Source organism: Cyprinus carpio, chromosome A11, assembly GCF_018340385.1.
Source record: "Cyprinus carpio isolate SPL01 chromosome A11, ASM1834038v1, whole genome shotgun sequence".
Taxonomy (NCBI): domain Eukaryota; kingdom Metazoa; phylum Chordata; class Actinopteri; order Cypriniformes; family Cyprinidae; genus Cyprinus; species Cyprinus carpio.
Genome location: NC_056582.1, coordinates 26,486,867 through 26,507,034, shown reverse-complemented (window position 1 = coordinate 26,507,034; position 20,168 = coordinate 26,486,867). Strand labels below are relative to the sequence as shown.

The following is a 20,168-nucleotide window of genomic DNA, read 5'->3' as shown; positions in this document are numbered from 1 at the left end:
GTCACCGCTGCGGAGTAACACATACCTGCGTGAATCGCCATAGACATAAACTTGGAGAAGTAGCTCCGGTTAGAATGTTCTTCCGCGGGATGCGTGCAGTTCTGTTTATTAACCGCTAGAGCGCCAAGATTTATTTTAGTGTTGCTTTCAGGTCACATGTTGAGAGCGAGACTGCCATGAAATCAGTGACTGAGATTATATATATGCAAAAATTCAGTGTGATTACATTAATGATCCGCATGTGAACTTTTAAAGATTTTGTATTTTTGCTTGAAGATGTAACATCTGAACTTGTGTTTAATATCTAAGTGTACTTTTTGATCTTGTGTGCATCTAGATGAACTTCAAAAGATAACAAAATATGTCGAAGTCATTTTGATATACTGAATAAAAGCATATGTTTAATAAATGCAACATTGTGATGTTACAGAGCTCAAATGTTTGAATGTTTGTCACCATTTTACACGTTTTGTGTTTTAAACATAAAAACAATCCTCGTATCCACATTTAGCAGTCTTTTAAAACGATAATAAAAGCTGATAATAATAACAAAATTATTATTATTATATAATATAATGCAAATATAGTAGAAAATCTATATAGAAAATCTAAATAAAATTTGAAATTCTATAATATATTAATCTATAATTAATAATCTAAGTGTAACACCAGCAATTATTTATGCATACAATTAGTAAAAAATATTATTAGTAACCAGTATTTTTTTTTTTTTTTTTACTGAAACGGCATAATTTTAAAGCCAACATGCATACAATTATAAGTTATTTATATGAAGATTATAAATACAATAATGCTACGTGTGTGTGTGTGTGTTTTTATATATATGAGAAACATACTTAAATTGTTTAATTCATTAATTCTATATTTATTATAATAAATAATATTCTTATAATATCTTATATATTTTTAAATATAAATAATACTTGTAATATAACAATATATAACATAAACAACATATAATATATATTATATATGCACAATTAAGTTGACAAATTATTATTATTATTTGTAGCAATGCTTTTACTGAAGCAGCATACATTTATAAATATGTGTGTGTGTGTGTGCATACAATTAAGTTAAATTATTATTGTATTTGTTATTATTATTATTACTACTAACTACAAGAGCATTCTGTGCTCGGATGTTTCTGGCTGTGTTTGTGGAGTTGGTCCTCCGGTATCCCATAATGCGTCAGTGTCCGCGCTGGTAAATCGCGCATGCGCAGTAGCTCATCCTCTTTTGGCTCCGCACCTCTTCTGCTAGAATGGTGAGTGTGTTTGCCCCGAGAGCGGGAATCTTCAAACATCTTCTCTATCTCGCTCAAATAACGCACTTTTCTCGTTTGTCGATGTTCGGATGAGTGAATAACACACCATCGGTGCTGTATATGTTCACACAGGCGATCAGAACGACTTTAAACGGTATTATTATGATCGCCGTCTGTGAATCAGAATCTGATGAATGTACGAAAAACACCGAGTTTGATCGCGACATTCGTGTTTAAACCGCGTCTTTTAACCCTGCAACGAGCTGTATTTGTCATAATGTTGATGTAATAACATTAGTGTAATATAAACTGACTGTCAGGATATTGGTTGGTAGTTTTCTTCTGTAAGCTCTTCAGGGATTCATTCATTCAGGTGTGCTCTCATTAACATCAGCAGCAGTAAACTTCCTCTGCACACACAGTTTATATTCCTGTACATTTCCTTTACATTTTTACTAAACAAGTTTGTGCACACTTGAGTTTGGGGAGTAATTTTTAATAACTGAGTTTCCCCTCAAACTTCAAATGTCCTGATTATTAATACTAAGGTTGTTAGTTTAGGTTTAGGGTTGGATTAAGGGATTTAAACTATGCTCATGCAGAATATGGCGTTTGATATATGCTTGATAAGTACTAATAAACAGTCAATATGTTAGCAATATACATGATAATGAGCTACTAGTGTTACGAGAATATTGTCAGAATTTAATACTGTCGACATTAGAGCCGTGGAAGTTTATTTAAACCACAGAATTAAAATAACAATGTTTATTGTGAGTGACTTTCTCACAGTTTAGACCTTTTTTTTTCCCCTCTCGAATTTAATTTTTTTTTTAGAGTTATGAGAAATAAACAGAATTGTGGGAGGTTTATAACTAGAGAATCTCATTTCCGACACAGAATAAAGTAATTGCAATTTATCTCACAATTCAAACTTTTGTTCCTTGCAATTCAGTTCATATCTCACAATACTGAGAAGAAAAAAAAATAGCAAGGAGGGGAAATATCCCATTTTGATCAGTTGCAGCTATTATTTTTTTATTAATAAATAAGTTTCAGTATTAAGCAGTCGTTCAACGGACTTTCATCAAAAGTCATTTTTGCTAATTCAGAGTCTTCAGGAACCATTGTTGCCATGGAAACAATCATTCTAATTTGTCACATTTATTGAAATGTTCATTGTTGTTCCCGCTCAGGCCAAGCGCACCAAGAAGGTGGGGATCGTGGGGAAGTATGGCACGCGTTACGGTGCATCGCTCAGGAAGATGGTGAAGAAGATCGAGATCAGCCAGCACGCCAAATACACCTGCTCCTTCTGCGGAAAGGTGAGACGCACACCTAACACAGAGAAGACTCTTCTGCTCACCGAGCCTGCATGCGTTTGATCAGAAACACAGCAGAAGCAGTAAAATTGTGAAATATTTTTACTATTTATAATAACTGTTTTCTATTTGAATATCTGTTAAAGTGTAATGTATTTCTGTGATGTGCAGCTGTATTTTCAGCATCATTACTCCAGTCTTCAGTGTCACATGATCTTCAGAAATCATTCTAATATGCTGTAAGAATGCATTCCAATATGCAATTTTTTTTCAGGATTCTTTGATGAATAGAAATATCAAAAGTTCAGCATTTATGTGAAATAAAAAGCTTTTGTAACATTGTACACTCTCCCATGTGGTAGGATGCTTTAAAAGTGATAAACATAATGTTACAAAAGATTCCTTAAAGTTAAATGCTCTTTTCATAATAATAATAATTGTTGTTTTTTTTAAGCAGCATATTAGAACGATTTCTGAAGAATCATGTGGCTGTGATAAAGACGCTAAAAATTCAGCTTTGAAATCACAGGAATAAATAACATTTAAAATATATTCACATAGAAAGCAGTTATTTTAAATAGTAAAAATATTTCAGTTTTTGCTGTTTCTGATCAAATAAATGCAGGTTGGTGAGCATTAAAACATTACAAGGTTTGTCTGGTGGTGTTTCTGTGAGGTTGAGGTGTTTGTCTCTGTCCAGACTAAGATGAAGAGGAAGGCTGTGGGGATCTGGCACTGCGGCTCCTGCATGAAAACCGTGGCTGGAGGCGCCTGGATGTACAAGTAAGACTGATCTCGATGAGTAATGAATGAAAGCGTGTCTGATCGTCTGCTGATCATCTGATGTTTGCGTCCGTCCCGCAGCACGACGTCAGCCGTCACGGTCAAATCTGCCATCAAGCGTCTGAGGGAGCTGAAGGACCAGTAGACCGGACGCTGTTCTGTTCTGATTCACATCATTTGGTCTCGGACTGTGTTTCTTTCTTTCTGTGGCTCGATGGAACATCCCATAATAAATCTGAGTCTTGAGCCGGATCTCTGCTTCTGTCTTATTTCATCATGAACCAATCAAGCTTGGGTTTGCTTTGACTTGGTCAAGATCACGGTGTGCCCAGGTTAAACAGTGCTCTGTTTTTACACTAATTTTGTGATTAATATACTAAAAGTGATTCTTTAGTACTTTTTAAGTGGGCAGCTAATACAGTGCTCAACTGTGACAAAATTAGTGTGAAAACAGCACATTTTAGTATATTAATCACAAAATTAGTGTGAAAACAGAACGTTTTAAAACAGATCACCTTAAAAAAATTACAAAAGATTACTATCCCTCAAACCCTGGTGATTTTTGCATTTCTAAAATGAGCAGATTTTGATGAGTTTGTCTGGAAACACTTTCAAAAGATGTTGATTTCTCTGCTTCTGGAATCATACTTCGTGAAGAAAGGATTGGTTCACTTCCAGAATCATAATTTCTTGCTAGTTTACTCGCCTCCGTGTCATCTGACATGTTCGTGTCTTTCTAAAAGAAATGAAGGTTTTTGAGGAACTTTTTTTTTTTGATCTACCTCGAATGTTGACTGCTGTATTATAGCTTTTGTTAATATTTTGAATTTGCTTCTAATTTTAATATTTACTGTTTTAATTTTAAAGTTTTAGTAATTTTGTGTTTTTGTCATTTAAGTGACTTGAACTAAACAAAAATTATATATATAGTTTTAAGTTTTAGTTATTTTGGGGCTTCAACTATAAACAAAAATGAAAAATGTTGCCATGGAAAGTAGCTGAAATAAAATAAGTATATATGTATTATTTTAAAATTTGAATTTATTTAAATACAAAAGTACATTAATCCAGTTCCATCAGAAATCTGTAACAGAAAATAAAGATCTGTAACAAGAGAAACAAATTAAAAAATAAACGTAAATGTTGTTTTTTATATATTTTATTAGGGCCCGAGCACCGATGGTGTGAGGACCTTCTTCTTCTTCATCTTCTTCTTCTTCTTCTCCAAAATGAATCGCATTTTTGAGGGCCTAAACATGCTCGAAAAGTCCATAAACTTTGCACACGCGTCAGACCTGGTGAAAATTTTCGTCTGATATAGGTTTCAGAAGAGGGTGTGGCAAAATGGCTCGACAGCGCCACCTATCGTAAAAAAATCAACAGCCCTCGAGCTGTGTTTCACGTACATCCACGAAAATTGGCACACATATGTAAAGCATCAGTACCTACAAAAAAGACTCTTGGAGCAATATCCGAAACCCAACAGGAAGTCGGTTATTTTTAATTTTATGAGCAAATTTTGCATCATTTATGTCATTTGCATGCCTTGTACTTTAACGAACTCCTCCTAGAGATTTATTCAGATCAACACCAAATTTGGTATGCCTAATCTAAAGGCCTTTGCGATGTTAAATTGCGAAGATCTTGAGTTTTCGTTGAAGGGCGTGTCCGTGGCGGCCTGACGAATTTCGATGATTCGCCATGAAAAAAATGAAGTTGCTATAACTCAGACATACAATGTCCAATCTGCCACAAACTTCACATGTTTGATAAGAGTCCTGGCCTGAACAGATTGATATGCCCATATTCAGTTATATAGTCATAGCGCCACCTACTGGCAACAGGAAGTGACATATTTTACGCTGTAACAAACTACCCCGAGAAATTTTATGACATAATTTTTTTTTTTCAGTCACTCTATTCTAAAGGCCTGTGCGATGTTAAATTGTGAAGATCATGAGTTTTCGTTAAAGGGCGTGTCCATGGCGCCGTCACAAAGTTCGATGTCTCGCCATGGGAATAAAAGTTATTGTAACTCAGGCATAAAACGTCCGATCTTGCCCAAACTTCACATGTTCGATAAGAGTCCTGGCCTGAACACATCTGAAGGCCAATATTCCATTGGGTGTGGCAAAATGCCTCGATAGCGCCACCTATACATTTTCAACGGAGTGCGCCTCGAGCTACATTTCACGTACATGTACAAAAATCAGTACACACATTTAACACACCAATACCTTCAAAAAAGTCTCTTGGTACGAAATTCAAATCCCAACAGGAAGTCAGTTATTTTGAATTTTCTCTGCAAAATTTGTGTCGTTTTTGCCATTTTCAGGGGATGTACTTTAACGAACTCCTCCTAGAGATTTATTCAGATCAACACCAAACTTTGTCTGTGTAATCTAAAGGCCTTTGCGATGTTAAATTGCGAAGATCTTGAGGTTTCGTTTAAGGGCGTGTCTGTGGCGCCGTGACAAAGTTCGATGTCTCGCCATGGGAATAGAAGTTGTTGTAACTCAGGCATAAGATGTCCGATCTTCCCCAAACTTCACATGTTCGAAAAGAGTCTTGGCCTGAACACATCTGAAGGTCAATATTCCACTATAATCATAGCGCCACCTGCTGGCAACAGGAAGATTGGCATATATAAATGGCTTTGTCATATTCCTCCTATATTTACCACTTTAAATGCATATTTCTTGCTGTTCGCTGTTTTACTAAAGCTGCCCACTGGCGGTGAGCCCGGGTGCGAGGGCCCGTTCATCGCTGCTTGCAGCTTTAATTTTAGTTGAAATTTATTTCAAACAACAAAGATTATTTTATGGTTTAAGTTTTAGTTAATTATAAGTACATTGATCCAGTTGCATCAGAAATCCGAAGATCTGTAACAGTAAATAAAGATCTGATTAAAAATCTGATTTTTTGTAATAAAGAGAAACAAATTAAAAGATGGACGTTTATAATAAAAACTATTGTCACAAACCCCAGCCACTTCTGCAAAAAGCCATATAGACCTCATCAATGTACATTATATCTTATTTGATGTGGCAGAAGATAATTAAATGCTAAAAGTTGATATCATTTACTCTGGAACCGTTCAAATGATTCAAACTTAATTAGTTCAAGTGATTCAGTAACAAAAACCAGATCAAAAGAGCCATTCATTTTCGGATTGCGAATCGCGAATCGTTTGATTCAGATCGCGAATCATTTGATTCAGAACAAAGCTTCAGAGCGCGAATCATTTGATTCAGATCAAAGCTTCAGAGCGCGAATCATTTGATTCAGATCAAAGCTTCAGAGCGCGAATCATTTGATTCAGATCAAAGCTTCAGAGCGCGAATCATTTGATTCAGATCGTGACTTCGGTGCGCCTATTTTATTTTATTTTTTCAGATTTCTTTTTTATTGCAGATATTCTTTTATTTTTATAATTTAGGATTCACAGAACTCTGGATAGTTTCCATGTACTCATCTAGATCAACTCTGAATAAAGAAATTATAGTTTCCAAAGTCGGACATCGCTTGTTATGAGGTTTGAGATATTTTAAAATATGATACATTTTAAGAAAACATAACAATACTAAGATTTTTTTAAATATTATTATTAAGTCTTGTGTAAACAGTACAGAGATTAAATTAATGACATATAACTTTGTATACAATATACAAAATGTTTCTACAAAATCAATGTCGTCAGAACACAAGAGAGAAAAATAACAAGAAAAAGACATGAGGATAAGATCAATTAGTCTGTACAAATTAGTCATAAATTAAGGTCGTTCTACTTGCCTTCTTATTTACTCAGGATGAAATAGTTTTATTATAAACTTTCAAAAAACGGATTGTTTCGTTAAAAGAACGTGTGGTGGGCGGGGCCAGTCCGGCTGACGTCACCGCGCGTCTCCTGCTTTGTGCGTCACACAGCTGCGACGCACGCGGCTCTTCCGTTCGGCCTCTTCGACGCGCTTTCATATTTTAACTCGTAATTTCTAATCCAAATCGGTAATAATTATGGCCGCCGCCGCAGTTCCCGTGAGGAAGAGGCTCCTGAAGGAGGAAGACATGACGAAAATCGAGTTCGAGACGAGCGAAGAGGTGGATGTGACGCCGACGTTTGACACGATGGGCCTGAGGGAAGATCTGCTGCGCGGGATCTACGCGTACGGTACAAACATCGCTTTAATCACGAATTACCGCGGAGATTCATCACATATCCGCGCGCAGAGCTCTATATGAGGTTTATCAGGACGTCAGAGTTGATCTAACACAACACAACATCGATCAATAATCAGAAACTGAGGAGATAGGAGAGTAAAAACGCACGTTTGTGTGTTTACGGTTTAAATCTTAACACTCAGTCTGGTGTAACTCGTGCAGTGGTCATTCTTTATATATAAAAGCTCTAAAAGCTACTTTAAAACCCGGATGATATGTGCTTGTTTACATAAACACGTGTGTGAGAGAAAGAAAGCGATCAGAATGAAGTTGTTTGTTATATTTATATATATATATGCAGTGTTATTTGTGTTTTTTTATTCTTACAGTCTTATAGATGTATTGTGTGAAGTCCATCATCATTAGGATCATGTCTCGTTATAAGACAGTTCCGTTCTCTAACACAGTACTATGTAAGTAACATGAGATTATTTTATTAATTATGTTGTTTATTGCGTTCAGGTTTTGAGAAGCCGTCGGCCATCCAGCAGCGAGCCATCAAACAGATCATCAAGGGACGAGACGTGATCGCTCAGTGAGTGTGTGTCCAGGAGAACTGATAGAGATCACGGCTGTGCAATAAATCGAATATGATTTTCATGCGCATCTCATCAGTAAAGACGCTCCTGTGATTAGTAGTATATCTCCAGCACCATGCGTTCAGATCAGGGTTGCCAGGTTTTCACAACAAATCCTGCCCAGTTGCTTCTCAAAACTAGTCCAATCACGTTTCCAGGAGGTTCCCCGATAAAAATTGCATCCCGGGGTTAAAATATAAGTTTTTTTGGCAGGGTTGCCCTGGTAATATTCACATTTTAGGGGCTAAATATCACGTTATTGGTATTGGGGTCGCTTCAACCCGCGAACATGAAAAACAACCGCAGACTTGGCAACAAGATATACAACTGGAGATATACTACTAATCACAGGAGCGTCTTTACTGATGAGATGCGCATGAAAATCACATTCGATTTTTTGCACAGCCCTGATAGAGATGTGTAAACCTCGCTGTGTGTTTGTGGACTAACACGGCGTGTTTCTTCTGCAGGTCTCAGTCTGGAACCGGTAAAACAGCCACGTTCTGTATCTCAGTGCTGCAGTGTTTGGATATTCAGGTACGTCTTGAGTTTAAATGGCTACCGTCAACATTTTGGTTACCCACATTCTTCAACAAAAATATAATTTGTGTTTAACAGAAGAAATAAATGTATACAGGTTTTAGTCTTGATTTCCTTCCAGTGTTATTTAAGTGTAACTAAAATGCTGTTATAATATTTTCCATTAGGTTTTATTTTTATATTTACTGTTTTCATTTTATTTTTAAAGTTTTCATAATTTCATGTTTTTGTCATTTTTATTATTATTATTATTTTTATTTGTCTGTTTAGTTTTTATTAGGTTTAAGGTTTAGTTATTCTAATACTTCAACTTAAACTAGCAAAATAATGTTGCCTTGTAAACTAGTTGTCAACTAGAACTAAACAAAGATTTAAAATGTTACCTTGCAAACTAGCTGATTTTTTTGTATATATTTAAAATGTTACCTTGCAAACTAGCCTAATTATATATATATTTATATTATTATTATTATAAATATTTATTATTTTTAAATATATTTTTAAATATTTTTTATTAAGTTTTAATTATTTTAGTACTAAAACTAAACAAAGATTTAAAATGTTGCCTTGGAAACTAGCTGATTTAATTCTTTTTAATTTTTATAGTTTTAATTAAGTTTTAATTATTTTAGAACTTCAACTTAAACTAAACTAATTTAAAATATTCCCTTGGAAACTAGCAGAATTTTTTTTTTCTGTAGTTTTTAATAACTTTCAGATATGAACTAAACAAATATAATTAAACAAATGTTGTCTTGGAGACTAACTGAAAAAGTTTTTTACCTCTTATTTTAGATTTGTCTAATGTTTTATGAAGTTTTAGATATTTTAGTACTTTAACTTAAACTAAACAAAAATTTAAAAAGTTGCTTTGAAACTAGCTGAAATGTTTATTTTTTTATTTTTTATTTGTTTTTTGTTTTTTTTCATTTCAGTCAATTTTTTTTATTACAAATAATGTTTTTTTTGTTATTGTTTTTTAAGGTAACAATAATAATCCTTTTTCGCTCTTAGTCACAAAAATTCTTAATTTTTTTGACTTCAGGTTCGAGAGACTCAAGCGCTGATTTTGGCTCCGACCAGAGAGTTAGCCGGACAGATCCAGAAGGTAAAACGAAACAGTTCCACATTTTTTCATTGGTTTTTTTTTTTACCTCCTGTGTCTGACGTGATGTCATCTCCTCTGTTCTTCAGGTGCTGCTGGCGTTGGGCGACTACATGAACGTTCAGTGTCACACCTGTATCGGAGGCACAAACGTGGGCGAGGACATCCGGAAGCTGGACTACGGTCAGCATGTGGACGCCCGGACGACCGTCCGATTATCACAGCGACCACATCCTCCATTCACCTCATTCATCTCCATCTCTTTTGACCTTTACCCTTGTACTGTACCTTTAAGTCTGTATGTCGACTCTGCTCAGTGCATGTTCTGCAAGATTCCCCTTTCTGTCAAACATATTTCATTGCACTGTCCAGTTTTTAATGTATGTAGAAAACTCTTTTATGAATATCTAATTTGATATTTCATCTTTGCATCACTTTGCAAGTGATTTCTAATTTTATAAAATGTGGTCTTCTGTCAGATATGATCCGCAGGAGGAGTTTGAGGACTCGTGCCATTAAGATGCTGGTGTTGGATGAAGCAGATGAGATGCTCAACAAAGGTAAAGCGTCATAAAACACCTCTGAATGCATGAGATTGTGTGTGTGAACCGGTGAATCCACTCTCACGTCACTGTGTTTTGTTTCTGCAGGTTTTAAGGAACAGATCTATGATGTGTACAGATACCTGCCTCCTGCCACTCAGGTGTGTCTCATCAGCGCCACGCTGCCTCACGAGATCCTGGAGATGACCAACAAGTTCATGACCGACCCCATCCGCATCCTGGTCAAACGGTGAGCGGTTAGAGGTCATTTGCTCTGTTTAACCCTATAAAGCTACTGTGTTTTATATGCAAGGCCTCTAAATGTGTCCCTGCAGCACAGAAGCAGTCATCAGTAGCACAGGTATATTTGTAGCAATAGACAACAATACATTGTATGAGTCACAATTATACATTTCCTCTTTTATGACAAAAATCATTAGGATATTAAATAAAGATCATGTTCCATGAAGATATTTAGTAAATTTCCTACTGTAACTATATCAAAACTTAATTTTTGATTAGTAATATGCATTGCTAAGAACTTCATTTGAACAACTTTAAAGATGATTTTCTCAATATTTAGATTTTTTTGCACCCTCAGATTCCAGATTTTCAAATAGTTGTATCTCAGACAAATATTGTCCTCCTAACAAACCATACATCAATGGAGAGATTATTTATTCAGCTTTCAGATGATGCATAAATCTAAATTTAAAGAAATTGACCTTATGACTGGTTTTGTGCTCCAGGGTCACATATGAACAAACTTTGCTGTTAAACCTGTTTCACACACAATCTCTTCATGTCTTCTGTCTCTGGTTGATAGTTTAGAGTGTTTTATCCAGTAAAAGCTCTTTTAGTGTGATTGTAGAAACAAGTGTCAGATCTCGAGTGATTTTGATCAAGTAAAGGTCAGAATAGCTGCAGTAATATCTCCAGATGAACTCTTACTGGACTGAAGCAGCTCAGCTTTACTTGATTCTCCATCAATCATGTTTTAGAGTCTCAAATCTGATCATCAGGATCTTTTGAGGGAGCGTTTGTTTCCAGAAGCTTTACTTTCACTGTTCCTCAGCGGAGGAATGATCTTCACAAGCCTCCAGAACATCTCACATCTTCTGAGGAGCCTTTATTATCTTCATCTCTCAATCACTGCATTATATGTTTGGATCACTCACATCTCAGTGCCTTTGGATGAACCTGTTGAATTAAAATGTTTGTACTTATTTACAAGAATCAATATAAAAATGAAACATCAGCATAAACAATAAATCACCTATTGACTAACCATTAAAATTAAAAAGTTAAAATGTTTTTTTGCAGTGATGAATTGACGCTGGAGGGTATTAAGCAGTTTTTCGTGGCTGTCGAGCGAGAGGAGTGGAAGTTCGACACTCTGTGTGACCTTTACGACACGCTGACCATCACACAAGCCGTCATCTTCTGCAACACCAAACGCAAGGTCAGTCACGCCTCACTAGCTGCTCAGCAAAATCACTAAAAATGTGGAACATTTAATGAAGGATCACGTGACTGGTAGACTACTAATTTACTGACTAATGCTCCAAAATCTCCTTAATAAAACATAAAAACATAGAAACAGCAGTGGCATCTCATGTCTGTTTTCAGGTGGACTGGCTGACGGAGAAGATGAGGGAGGCCAACTTCACCGTGTCGTCGATGCACGGAGACATGCCTCAGAAAGAGAGAGAGTCCATCATGAAGGAGTTCAGATCTGGAGCCAGGTAAACTCTCACAGATCCACCTCATGAAGGAAAACTCGCCCCGTCTGTTAATATAGTGCACTTAAACTCCGCCCCTCGAGCTCAAACTCACCTGCATACGCTTGAGAGCCACGCCCACATCTCAACATCCAATCAACAACCGATGCACACAACCAAGCCCCACCCCCACCCAAGTGTTGTTGTTTTTTAAAGTAGTCTGTTTTACTCTGATATACATCATCGACACTTTTAATCAGTCCACACTGGAGGCATAAACATGTCACGAAGAAGTGTTTGTGATCTTGTTTTTCTGGTGAGTCGGGTGCTGATCTCCACAGACGTTTGGGCCAGAGGTCTGGATGTGCCTCAGGTCTCTCTGATCATTAACTACGATCTTCCCAACAACAGAGAGCTGTACATCCACAGGTACAGCACACACCCCTCACACTCACACTGATGCAGAATGAGCTCATGCTGTATGATATTCACACTGTCTACATCTGAAGAGGAAACGCTTTATTGATTTGAAGTGTTTACGTGAGATTTTAACCACTGTTGTATCTTATGTGTTTTTATTTTTTTAACCCTTTAGACTAATACACATCTATGCCAGTTTTAATTCTAATAAATTGAAACCAAAATAAATTGTTGCTTGAAATATACATTAACTGGAAACATTTTTAAAACAAAATAAATCCTATTTTATTTCAGCTCATTGTCAAGGAAACGTTTTTCATTTAAATTTTGTTTTTACTTTATATACTAAAATAAAATGTAAAAAAAAAAAAAAAAAAAAAAAAATTAACAAACAACAAACACAATAAAAAAAAAAAAAAAAATATTAAAACGTAAATTAAAATGTTAAACATTAAAATAACATTAACTGAAAACATTTTTAAAACAAAATAAATCCTATTTTATTTCAGCTCATTGTCAAAGGAACATTTTTCATTTAAATTTAGTTTTACTTTATATACTAAAATAAAATTTAAAAAATGAAAAAAATGATTAAAAACTGTTTAGACATTAAAAATCAAATTGAAAAAAAAAGACTAAAACTTAAATTAAAATGTTATTATAATCTTAAAATAGAATAAAAAAAAATTAAATTATTAAAAACTGTCTAGACATTAAAAAAAAAAAAAAAAAAAAGACAAACTTAAATTAAAATGTTATTATAATCTTAAAAAAAAAATGTAAATTATTAAAAACTGTATAGACATTAAAAATAAAAAAAACAATTACTAAACTTAAATTAAAATGTTATTATAATCTTAAAATAAAATAAAAAAGTAAACTATTAAAAACTGTAAAAAATAAAAAAAAAAAATAAAAATAAAAAAAAAAAAACAATAAAAAAAATTAAATAAAAATTTTTATTATAATCTTAAAACAAAATAAAAATAAATTAAAAAATAAATGTAAATTACTAAAAACTGTATAGACATTAAAAAAAGAGAGAAAAAACAATAACTAAAACTTAAATTAAAATGTTATGTTATAAAAATTGTTATAATGTTGTCAGTTGTTGTTGTTTTTACTACTACTGTACAAGTAATAAATATAATTATATATATACACACACACATTTATCTTGCCATGGAAATAGCCATAGATGCCAGTATACAAAAACAAATTAAAATGAAAAATATAAAAATGAATTTACACTTAATACAAACTATTATAGTATATCATTGATACTAAAATAACCCTTTCGGACAGGTTTGATTGAATATCCCTGAAATCAGATGTAGACGTCAGTCTGGATCTTGTCTGAATGTGGGGGGTGTTGTTTCTCTCGTCAGGATTGGTCGATCGGGTCGTTACGGCAGGAAAGGTGTGGCCATCAACTTTGTGAAGAACGACGACATCCGTATCCTGCGTGATATTGAGCAGTACTACTCCACACAGATCGACGAGATGCCCATGAACGGTGAGCAGACGCGTCTATATCACGGGTGTCCACAGTCCCTAGACCAATTCTTAACTGTTGTATATAAATATAAATATAATATTAAATATATTTAACGCACTCTGACTCAACTTGTCCTGTTTTAGTCGACTAGGGCCGGGTTTCACAGACAGGCCAGAATTAAGTATAATAAATGTGCTTTAGAAGAAACATCACTGCTGTGCATCTTGAGACAAAACAAAGGCACTGATATATTTCAAGATTAGTCAGTATAAAGTCTTTCATTTCATTTAAGTACAAATAAACACTACAAGAGCTGACCACTGTGTGTACAGAAGAAAAGATCAAGTAGAAAGAAAGAAAGAAATGATGATAAAATTAAACACTAAATATAAATCAAAAAGAGACCAAGAATTATAAATGAATTAAATGCAAGGTGTAAAAAGATGAGGCTGTAACTTAAATTTAAATACCTACAAAAGATGATTTAAAGCTATTACTGTGTTAAATGTTAAGGCTACAATGGCCTTATAGTAAGTATGGAGCAAAAAGATATTTTGAGAAACATCTTAGGTTTGTTTTGTTCATGCAGTGAAAGTCACTGGGAACCAAAACAGTCTTCAAAATACCTTCTTCTGTGTTGTGCAGAAGAAAGTGAGTCGATCAGGTTTGAAACAACATGAGGGTGAATAAATGAAGACAGAATTATTATTTATCTGTTTTTGGCGAACTATCCCTGTTATTTATGTAATGATACTCTGAAGAAGAAGCTAAAACTACCAGCATCTGGCGGTAAATGTTTTTTTAATGAGTTGATTCGTTTAAACGACTGATTCATTCATGAATGAAGTGAACGGTTCACTTATGAATAGGCTTCTGACTCATTGATTCACTCGATTCATTTAAAACGCAGAATCATTCAGGAACAGAACGTGTCATCAGATTTTCTTTGAGACAGTGTTTTAGATGTTCATCCAGTATTTTTGACTCTCTCAAACTCTTGTTTTTTTTCAGTGGCTGATCTGATCTGATCCCGGAGCTGAAAACATCCAAGAACAGTTGTGCTTTCATCTGGATTTTTATTTCCCATTTCTTGTGATGCTTCTTTTTATTTACTCTCTTTGCGTAGTTGGAGCGCTCAGATGTTGTGTTCTAAGCGGCGCTTCATTGGCTTTTGTAAATAAAGAATCTTTGTCTCCATCTCTGATCTAGTCTGTTTATTTGAAGGATTTTTTGTGGTTAATACAGCAAAGCTTCTGATTGAACTGCAGCGTCAGAGTGCACTGATTTTACTTCGGTTCTAGATTACAGTTGAGTGTTAGAAAACTGCTAAATGCGTTTAATTCTTATCTGTGATTTACATTTATGCACTTAGCAAAGTGACTTAGAAAAGCAGTTTGTCAAAGCCATATAACTGATAACAAAAATCATCGATTAGTGAATAATTCTACATTGGTGTTTGCTGTTACTGTGCCTTTAAGAAAGATTCATTTGCATCAAGGTGCATTCTATTGAAGCATCTTTATTAGTCAAAAACGGTTCAGTTAGTAACTTTAATAACCTGAATTAACGGCTCTGTTCATGCATTCGTTTATTCAGAGGGAGAAACTCTTTCTGGTGTCTCGAGGTGAATGTTAAAAAATTAACTCCCTCACCATGTTTCTTCACAAACAATATCCTTCATCCACCCGACTTCATTCATTTACGTCAAAGCATCCATCTATGCCCTCAATCCTCTTACCATGAATGTCCAGCACGGCTCTCAATCCTCTTAGCAGGTTATTTCCAGCTGATGGCAGTTACAATCATTGAGTGATACAGACGGATCTGGACTCGGTGTTAGATTGACCTCAACATGCACAGTAAGACCTCTGCAAGCTCATTTCTACAGAATATCTGTGTCCCTGCAGCACAGAAGCAGTCATCAGCAGCACAGGTGTATTTGTAGCAATAGACAACAATACATTGTATCCATTTCTCTTTTATGCCAAAAATCATTAGGATATTAAGTAAAGATCATGTTCCATGAAGATATTTAGTAAATTTCCTACCGTAAATATATCAAAACTTAATTTTTGATTAGTAATATGCATTGCTAAGAACTTCATTTGAACAACTTTAAAAATGATTTTCTCAATATTTAGATTTTTTTGCACCCTCAGACCCCAGATTTTCAAACCGTATTGCGTAGCCTCAAGGACCTTTGCAAAAATAAACAATATACAGACTTTTATGTGCACACAAGAAACCATTTAACTTAGCATATAGGACAATGCAAATGCTCATTTCACAGTCTGGTGACCTGGCCTCCACAGAGTATGCATTAAAGAGACCAAAGCCTTGAAATACTGCATACTGCCCGAACGAAAGCCAAATTTGAAACACTTCTTACAGTACCAGTTTTTTTTTTTATAAACCCTTGAACTTGGCAGATTTTGTCATCAGCCTATTTTGTGTCATGGTTGAATTGGACATTGTGGCTTGATATTGGAGGTAATACAATAAGAAAAGACATTTTGAGCATGTAGATTAATTAATGTGCATCCATGCTCTCATTTTATACATAGTGATGCACAAAGGAAATTGTTTATATTAAACTAGAAACTGCACTGCATAAGCATGCAAGAAATTCTTGTGTGCATGTGAATAGTTTCACAGTTATGACAACTGTATTTATGCTTTCCCATATAATGTTAAATTATTAGGCTGAAATATGAGTTTTATCATTTTATAAAAGATTCAACCCTTTAAAAACAAACGCTCCTCAAAAGATCCTGATGATCAGATTTGAGACTCTAAAACATGATTGATGGAGAATCAAGTAAAGCTGAGCTGCTTCAGTCCAGTAAGAGTTCATCTGGAGATATTCCTGCAGTTATTCTGACCTTTACTTGATCAAAATCACTCAAGATCTGACACCAGAAGCAGCAGCTGAAGCTGGACGCTTGTGCAATTACACTAAAACAGCTTTTACTGAATAAAACACTCTAAACTATCAATCAGAGACAGAAGACATGAGGAGATTGTGTGTGAAACACTAGGGTTAAACGAAGGTTAGATTTTTCTAAGCTATAAAGGGTTTGTTGCAGCTGGCTGCAGGTTTTTAATCTTAATTTGGCCGAAGTCTCAGAATAAAGTGTTTTCCTGGAACTCGCTGATGCTGCAGTTTATCATAACCTTCATGTTTGCAGACGTCAGCGCCGTGAGGAGAAGTCTGCTTGATTAATGAGTCTCTTTCTGGCTCGCTGACAGACACACACGAGTCTGATGTGCATTGCTGTTATTTCACATGGACACACATTAACAAAAAACACATTGTACAACCTTCAATCTTTACATAAACAACATAAACAAAGTCTGGTTAGTATAGAAACGTGTTTCATCCAATTTCAGTTTCACAACCCAAAAGACACGCTTTCATGAGTGTCAAAAATTAATTCATTACAGTCTGGTTAGTATGGAAGCGTCTTTCTGCCACGGGATAAAGTAAAAAACCTAATTGTGACTTTATCTCACAATTCAGATATAAACTTGCAATTCTGAAAATTAAAGTCAGGATTGTGAGATATAAAAGTAGTTATAGTTACGAGATAACTTTTGGAAAAAAATTCTGGTAGTTGCAATTACTTTTTAATTTGTTTTATTCTGTGGTGGAAAAAAATAGTTCAGATAAAACCTTTAAACTGTGACAATAAAAAAATAAAATTTCATTTTTTTAAATTTTTTTATTCTGTGGTAGAAACAAAATAAAAAAATCTAAACAGAATTGTGAGATATAAAATTGCAATTATGAGAGAAAAGTCACAATTATTATCACAATTACAATTATTATTAAATTTAGATTTTTTATTTTTAAAAGCAGAATTGAAAAAAAGTCAGAATTGTGGCAAAGAAAAAAAACAATTGCAAGATATAAACTCTGAGGAAAAATAGTCAGGATTCTGAATTTATATCTCTCAGTTATGATTTTTTTTTCTTCTCAGAATTCAAAATTCATATCTTGCAATTATGAAAAAAACAAGTCTGAATTGTGAGCTTAAAACTTGCTGTTACTTAAAAAAAAAAATATTCTGTGCTGGAAAAAAAAACTGAATTGTGAGATAAATTCAGAATTTAATGTCAAAGAACATTACATTCTGTCACTGGCCATAATTTATGAGTCAAAACCGGCTGAGAATTGATCAAATAGTTGTAATCTGGCTCAGATTCAGACAGAAATCATGTGTTTGTGGTGCTTTTCTACCGAATACAAGACTTCTTCACCACACAAATGATTGTAAAAGCATAAATGCTACAAAATGCATCATATTTTGTGAGTAAGTGTGATGTTCTCAGGCAAAACTGACACTATTTGTGCAATCAAAGCCTCAAAATTATGAAGAATTAAGCAAATATGGTGCAGGAAGGTGTAATTACTGAGAACACTGTTACAAAAAAGTAAAAAAAAGTTTCAAAGTAAAACATTTGGATGCATTAAAATAATGATTTGAGTTAAAATGTGCTTCAAGAGCATAGCAATGTCACAGAAAAAATCTGGATGTCTTGTGATAGATGTTAATGTTCAGAGTCTTTCTGCTTCCAGCTCTGAGCTGCGTTTGCATCCTGAAGCGTCCCGGACTGAACCTGAGCAGACAGAGACGATTATCTGAGGACTGAGGAGAACCACAGAAAACATCATTCACTTCCTCACCTTGAACTCAAACTCATCCTCAGCTCTGAGTGAAGGATGCTGTTCTCTCTTGGATCCTGCAGGTGAACGTGTTTCATTTAATACTTGTTCTTATTTGTGAACAATTCATGGAAATGCTCAAAAAACATTAAGGCCTAAATTTAAGATTTACATATTTAAATTGCATATCAAATTACACATACACAGTTTTTACATGAACTAATAATAACTTAGTGTGATGCATATTTGTCAGTCATACATAAATCCACAGCTAGCCATATTTGAATCATATTTTGAATAAATGTCATTGTTTTATTCAATGCTGATTTGTATAAATGCATTTTGAAAACAAGTTTATTTAAATAAAATTAAATAGATGCAAATAGTAAAAAATAAATTATGCATTTTTTTTTTTTTTTTTTTTTGAGTGCAGAAATCTGACCATTTCATTTATGTATGGCTGACAAATATGCATTGCATTATTATTATTTTTTTTTTTAAAGTTTGGTTATGCTAAAACTATCCATACTTACATCCACTAAACAACAAAGACTATTGATTTCATAAAAACACTCACACAATTCATCAAATCCAATTAATGTTAAATCATATGCTGTTACTTCATCTAATGCATGTATTGTTGATCAGTAGCTGAACCCGTCTGACTGCGTCCCGCAGAGATGATCCTGAAGCCGTCTGCTCTCTACCAGATCCTCAACTCTTTAACTCACAGATCCTATTAGTCAAGAACAGTCTCCCACTGACCGTCCAAACCTAGTTAATAGTCTGTTCATTTTCACCTGGAATCACGCAGGTCTGAGTCCCCAGCTCTACAGGATTCATAAAACATGCTTTCATTTCAGGATCATTTACACTAATAGCTGAAGAGGTAATGATGCATCTGATACACTGTATTTTTAAAATTTTGCACAAAAAAAAAAAAAAAAAAAAAAAGTTCTTGCACCCAATCTCCACTGAGCACTGACCTCCAGTTCAGCACCCTGGACAGCGGCATCATTATAATCAATGACACTTTATGACATTCATTTGGACACAAACACATTATATTTTCCTTAAAGGCATAGTTCACTATAACTATCAATAAAAGTAGTTCATACAGAACTCTTTTGCATCAAATGTCGTTCATGCACTTCAAGTTCTCTCGCGTTCGAGTCAAAAACGTTGCATTGCAATCAGTCACAACACAAGACGTGTTTTATTACATTATTAGCCTCCAAAACCTGAAACGATGCTTCTTGAGGTGAAATTGTTATTTCTGATAGTTTAAAACGTTTTCATTTTTTTTTAGTTATGCAAATGTTATAGAAGACATAAAGGGAATGTTAATTTTTTTTAATGTTCTCTCTAAGCATTCTGAAACTATGAAGTGATGTTTAAAAAACGAGGCTGGTTCTGCTTCACTAACAATAGTTTAACCATGATATTTGTAGTAAAACTCTGGTTTTACAAATGCTAACCAATCCACC

General features: G+C 34.4%; 2 protein-coding genes across 2 annotated transcripts; both read left to right on the top strand.

Moving 5' to 3' along the window:
* Positions 1 to 1,173: 1,173 nt before the first annotated feature.
* Positions 1,174 to 3,645, top strand: LOC109052807 (60S ribosomal protein L37a). Its single transcript, XM_019070241.2, has 4 exons — positions 1,174 to 1,288; positions 2,485 to 2,613; positions 3,311 to 3,393; positions 3,475 to 3,645. Exons 1-4 carry the CDS (start codon positions 1,286 to 1,288, stop codon positions 3,536 to 3,538), a joined length of 279 nt encoding a protein of 92 aa, XP_018925786.1. The 5' UTR covers positions 1,174 to 1,285; the 3' UTR covers positions 3,539 to 3,645.
* A 3,650-nt stretch (positions 3,646 to 7,295) lies between these two features.
* On the top strand, positions 7,296 to 15,212 carry LOC109057469 (eukaryotic initiation factor 4A-III). Its single transcript, XM_042766954.1, has 12 exons — positions 7,296 to 7,561; positions 8,074 to 8,146; positions 8,660 to 8,726; positions 9,775 to 9,837; positions 9,924 to 10,041; positions 10,299 to 10,394; positions 10,485 to 10,626; positions 11,700 to 11,838; positions 12,006 to 12,121; positions 12,419 to 12,526; positions 13,906 to 14,033; positions 15,027 to 15,212. The coding sequence occupies exons 1-12, from the start codon at positions 7,408 to 7,410 to the stop codon at positions 15,041 to 15,043; spliced, it is 1,221 nt and encodes a 406-aa protein (XP_042622888.1). The 5' UTR covers positions 7,296 to 7,407; the 3' UTR covers positions 15,044 to 15,212.
* The last annotated feature ends 4,956 nt before the right edge of the window (positions 15,213 to 20,168 follow it).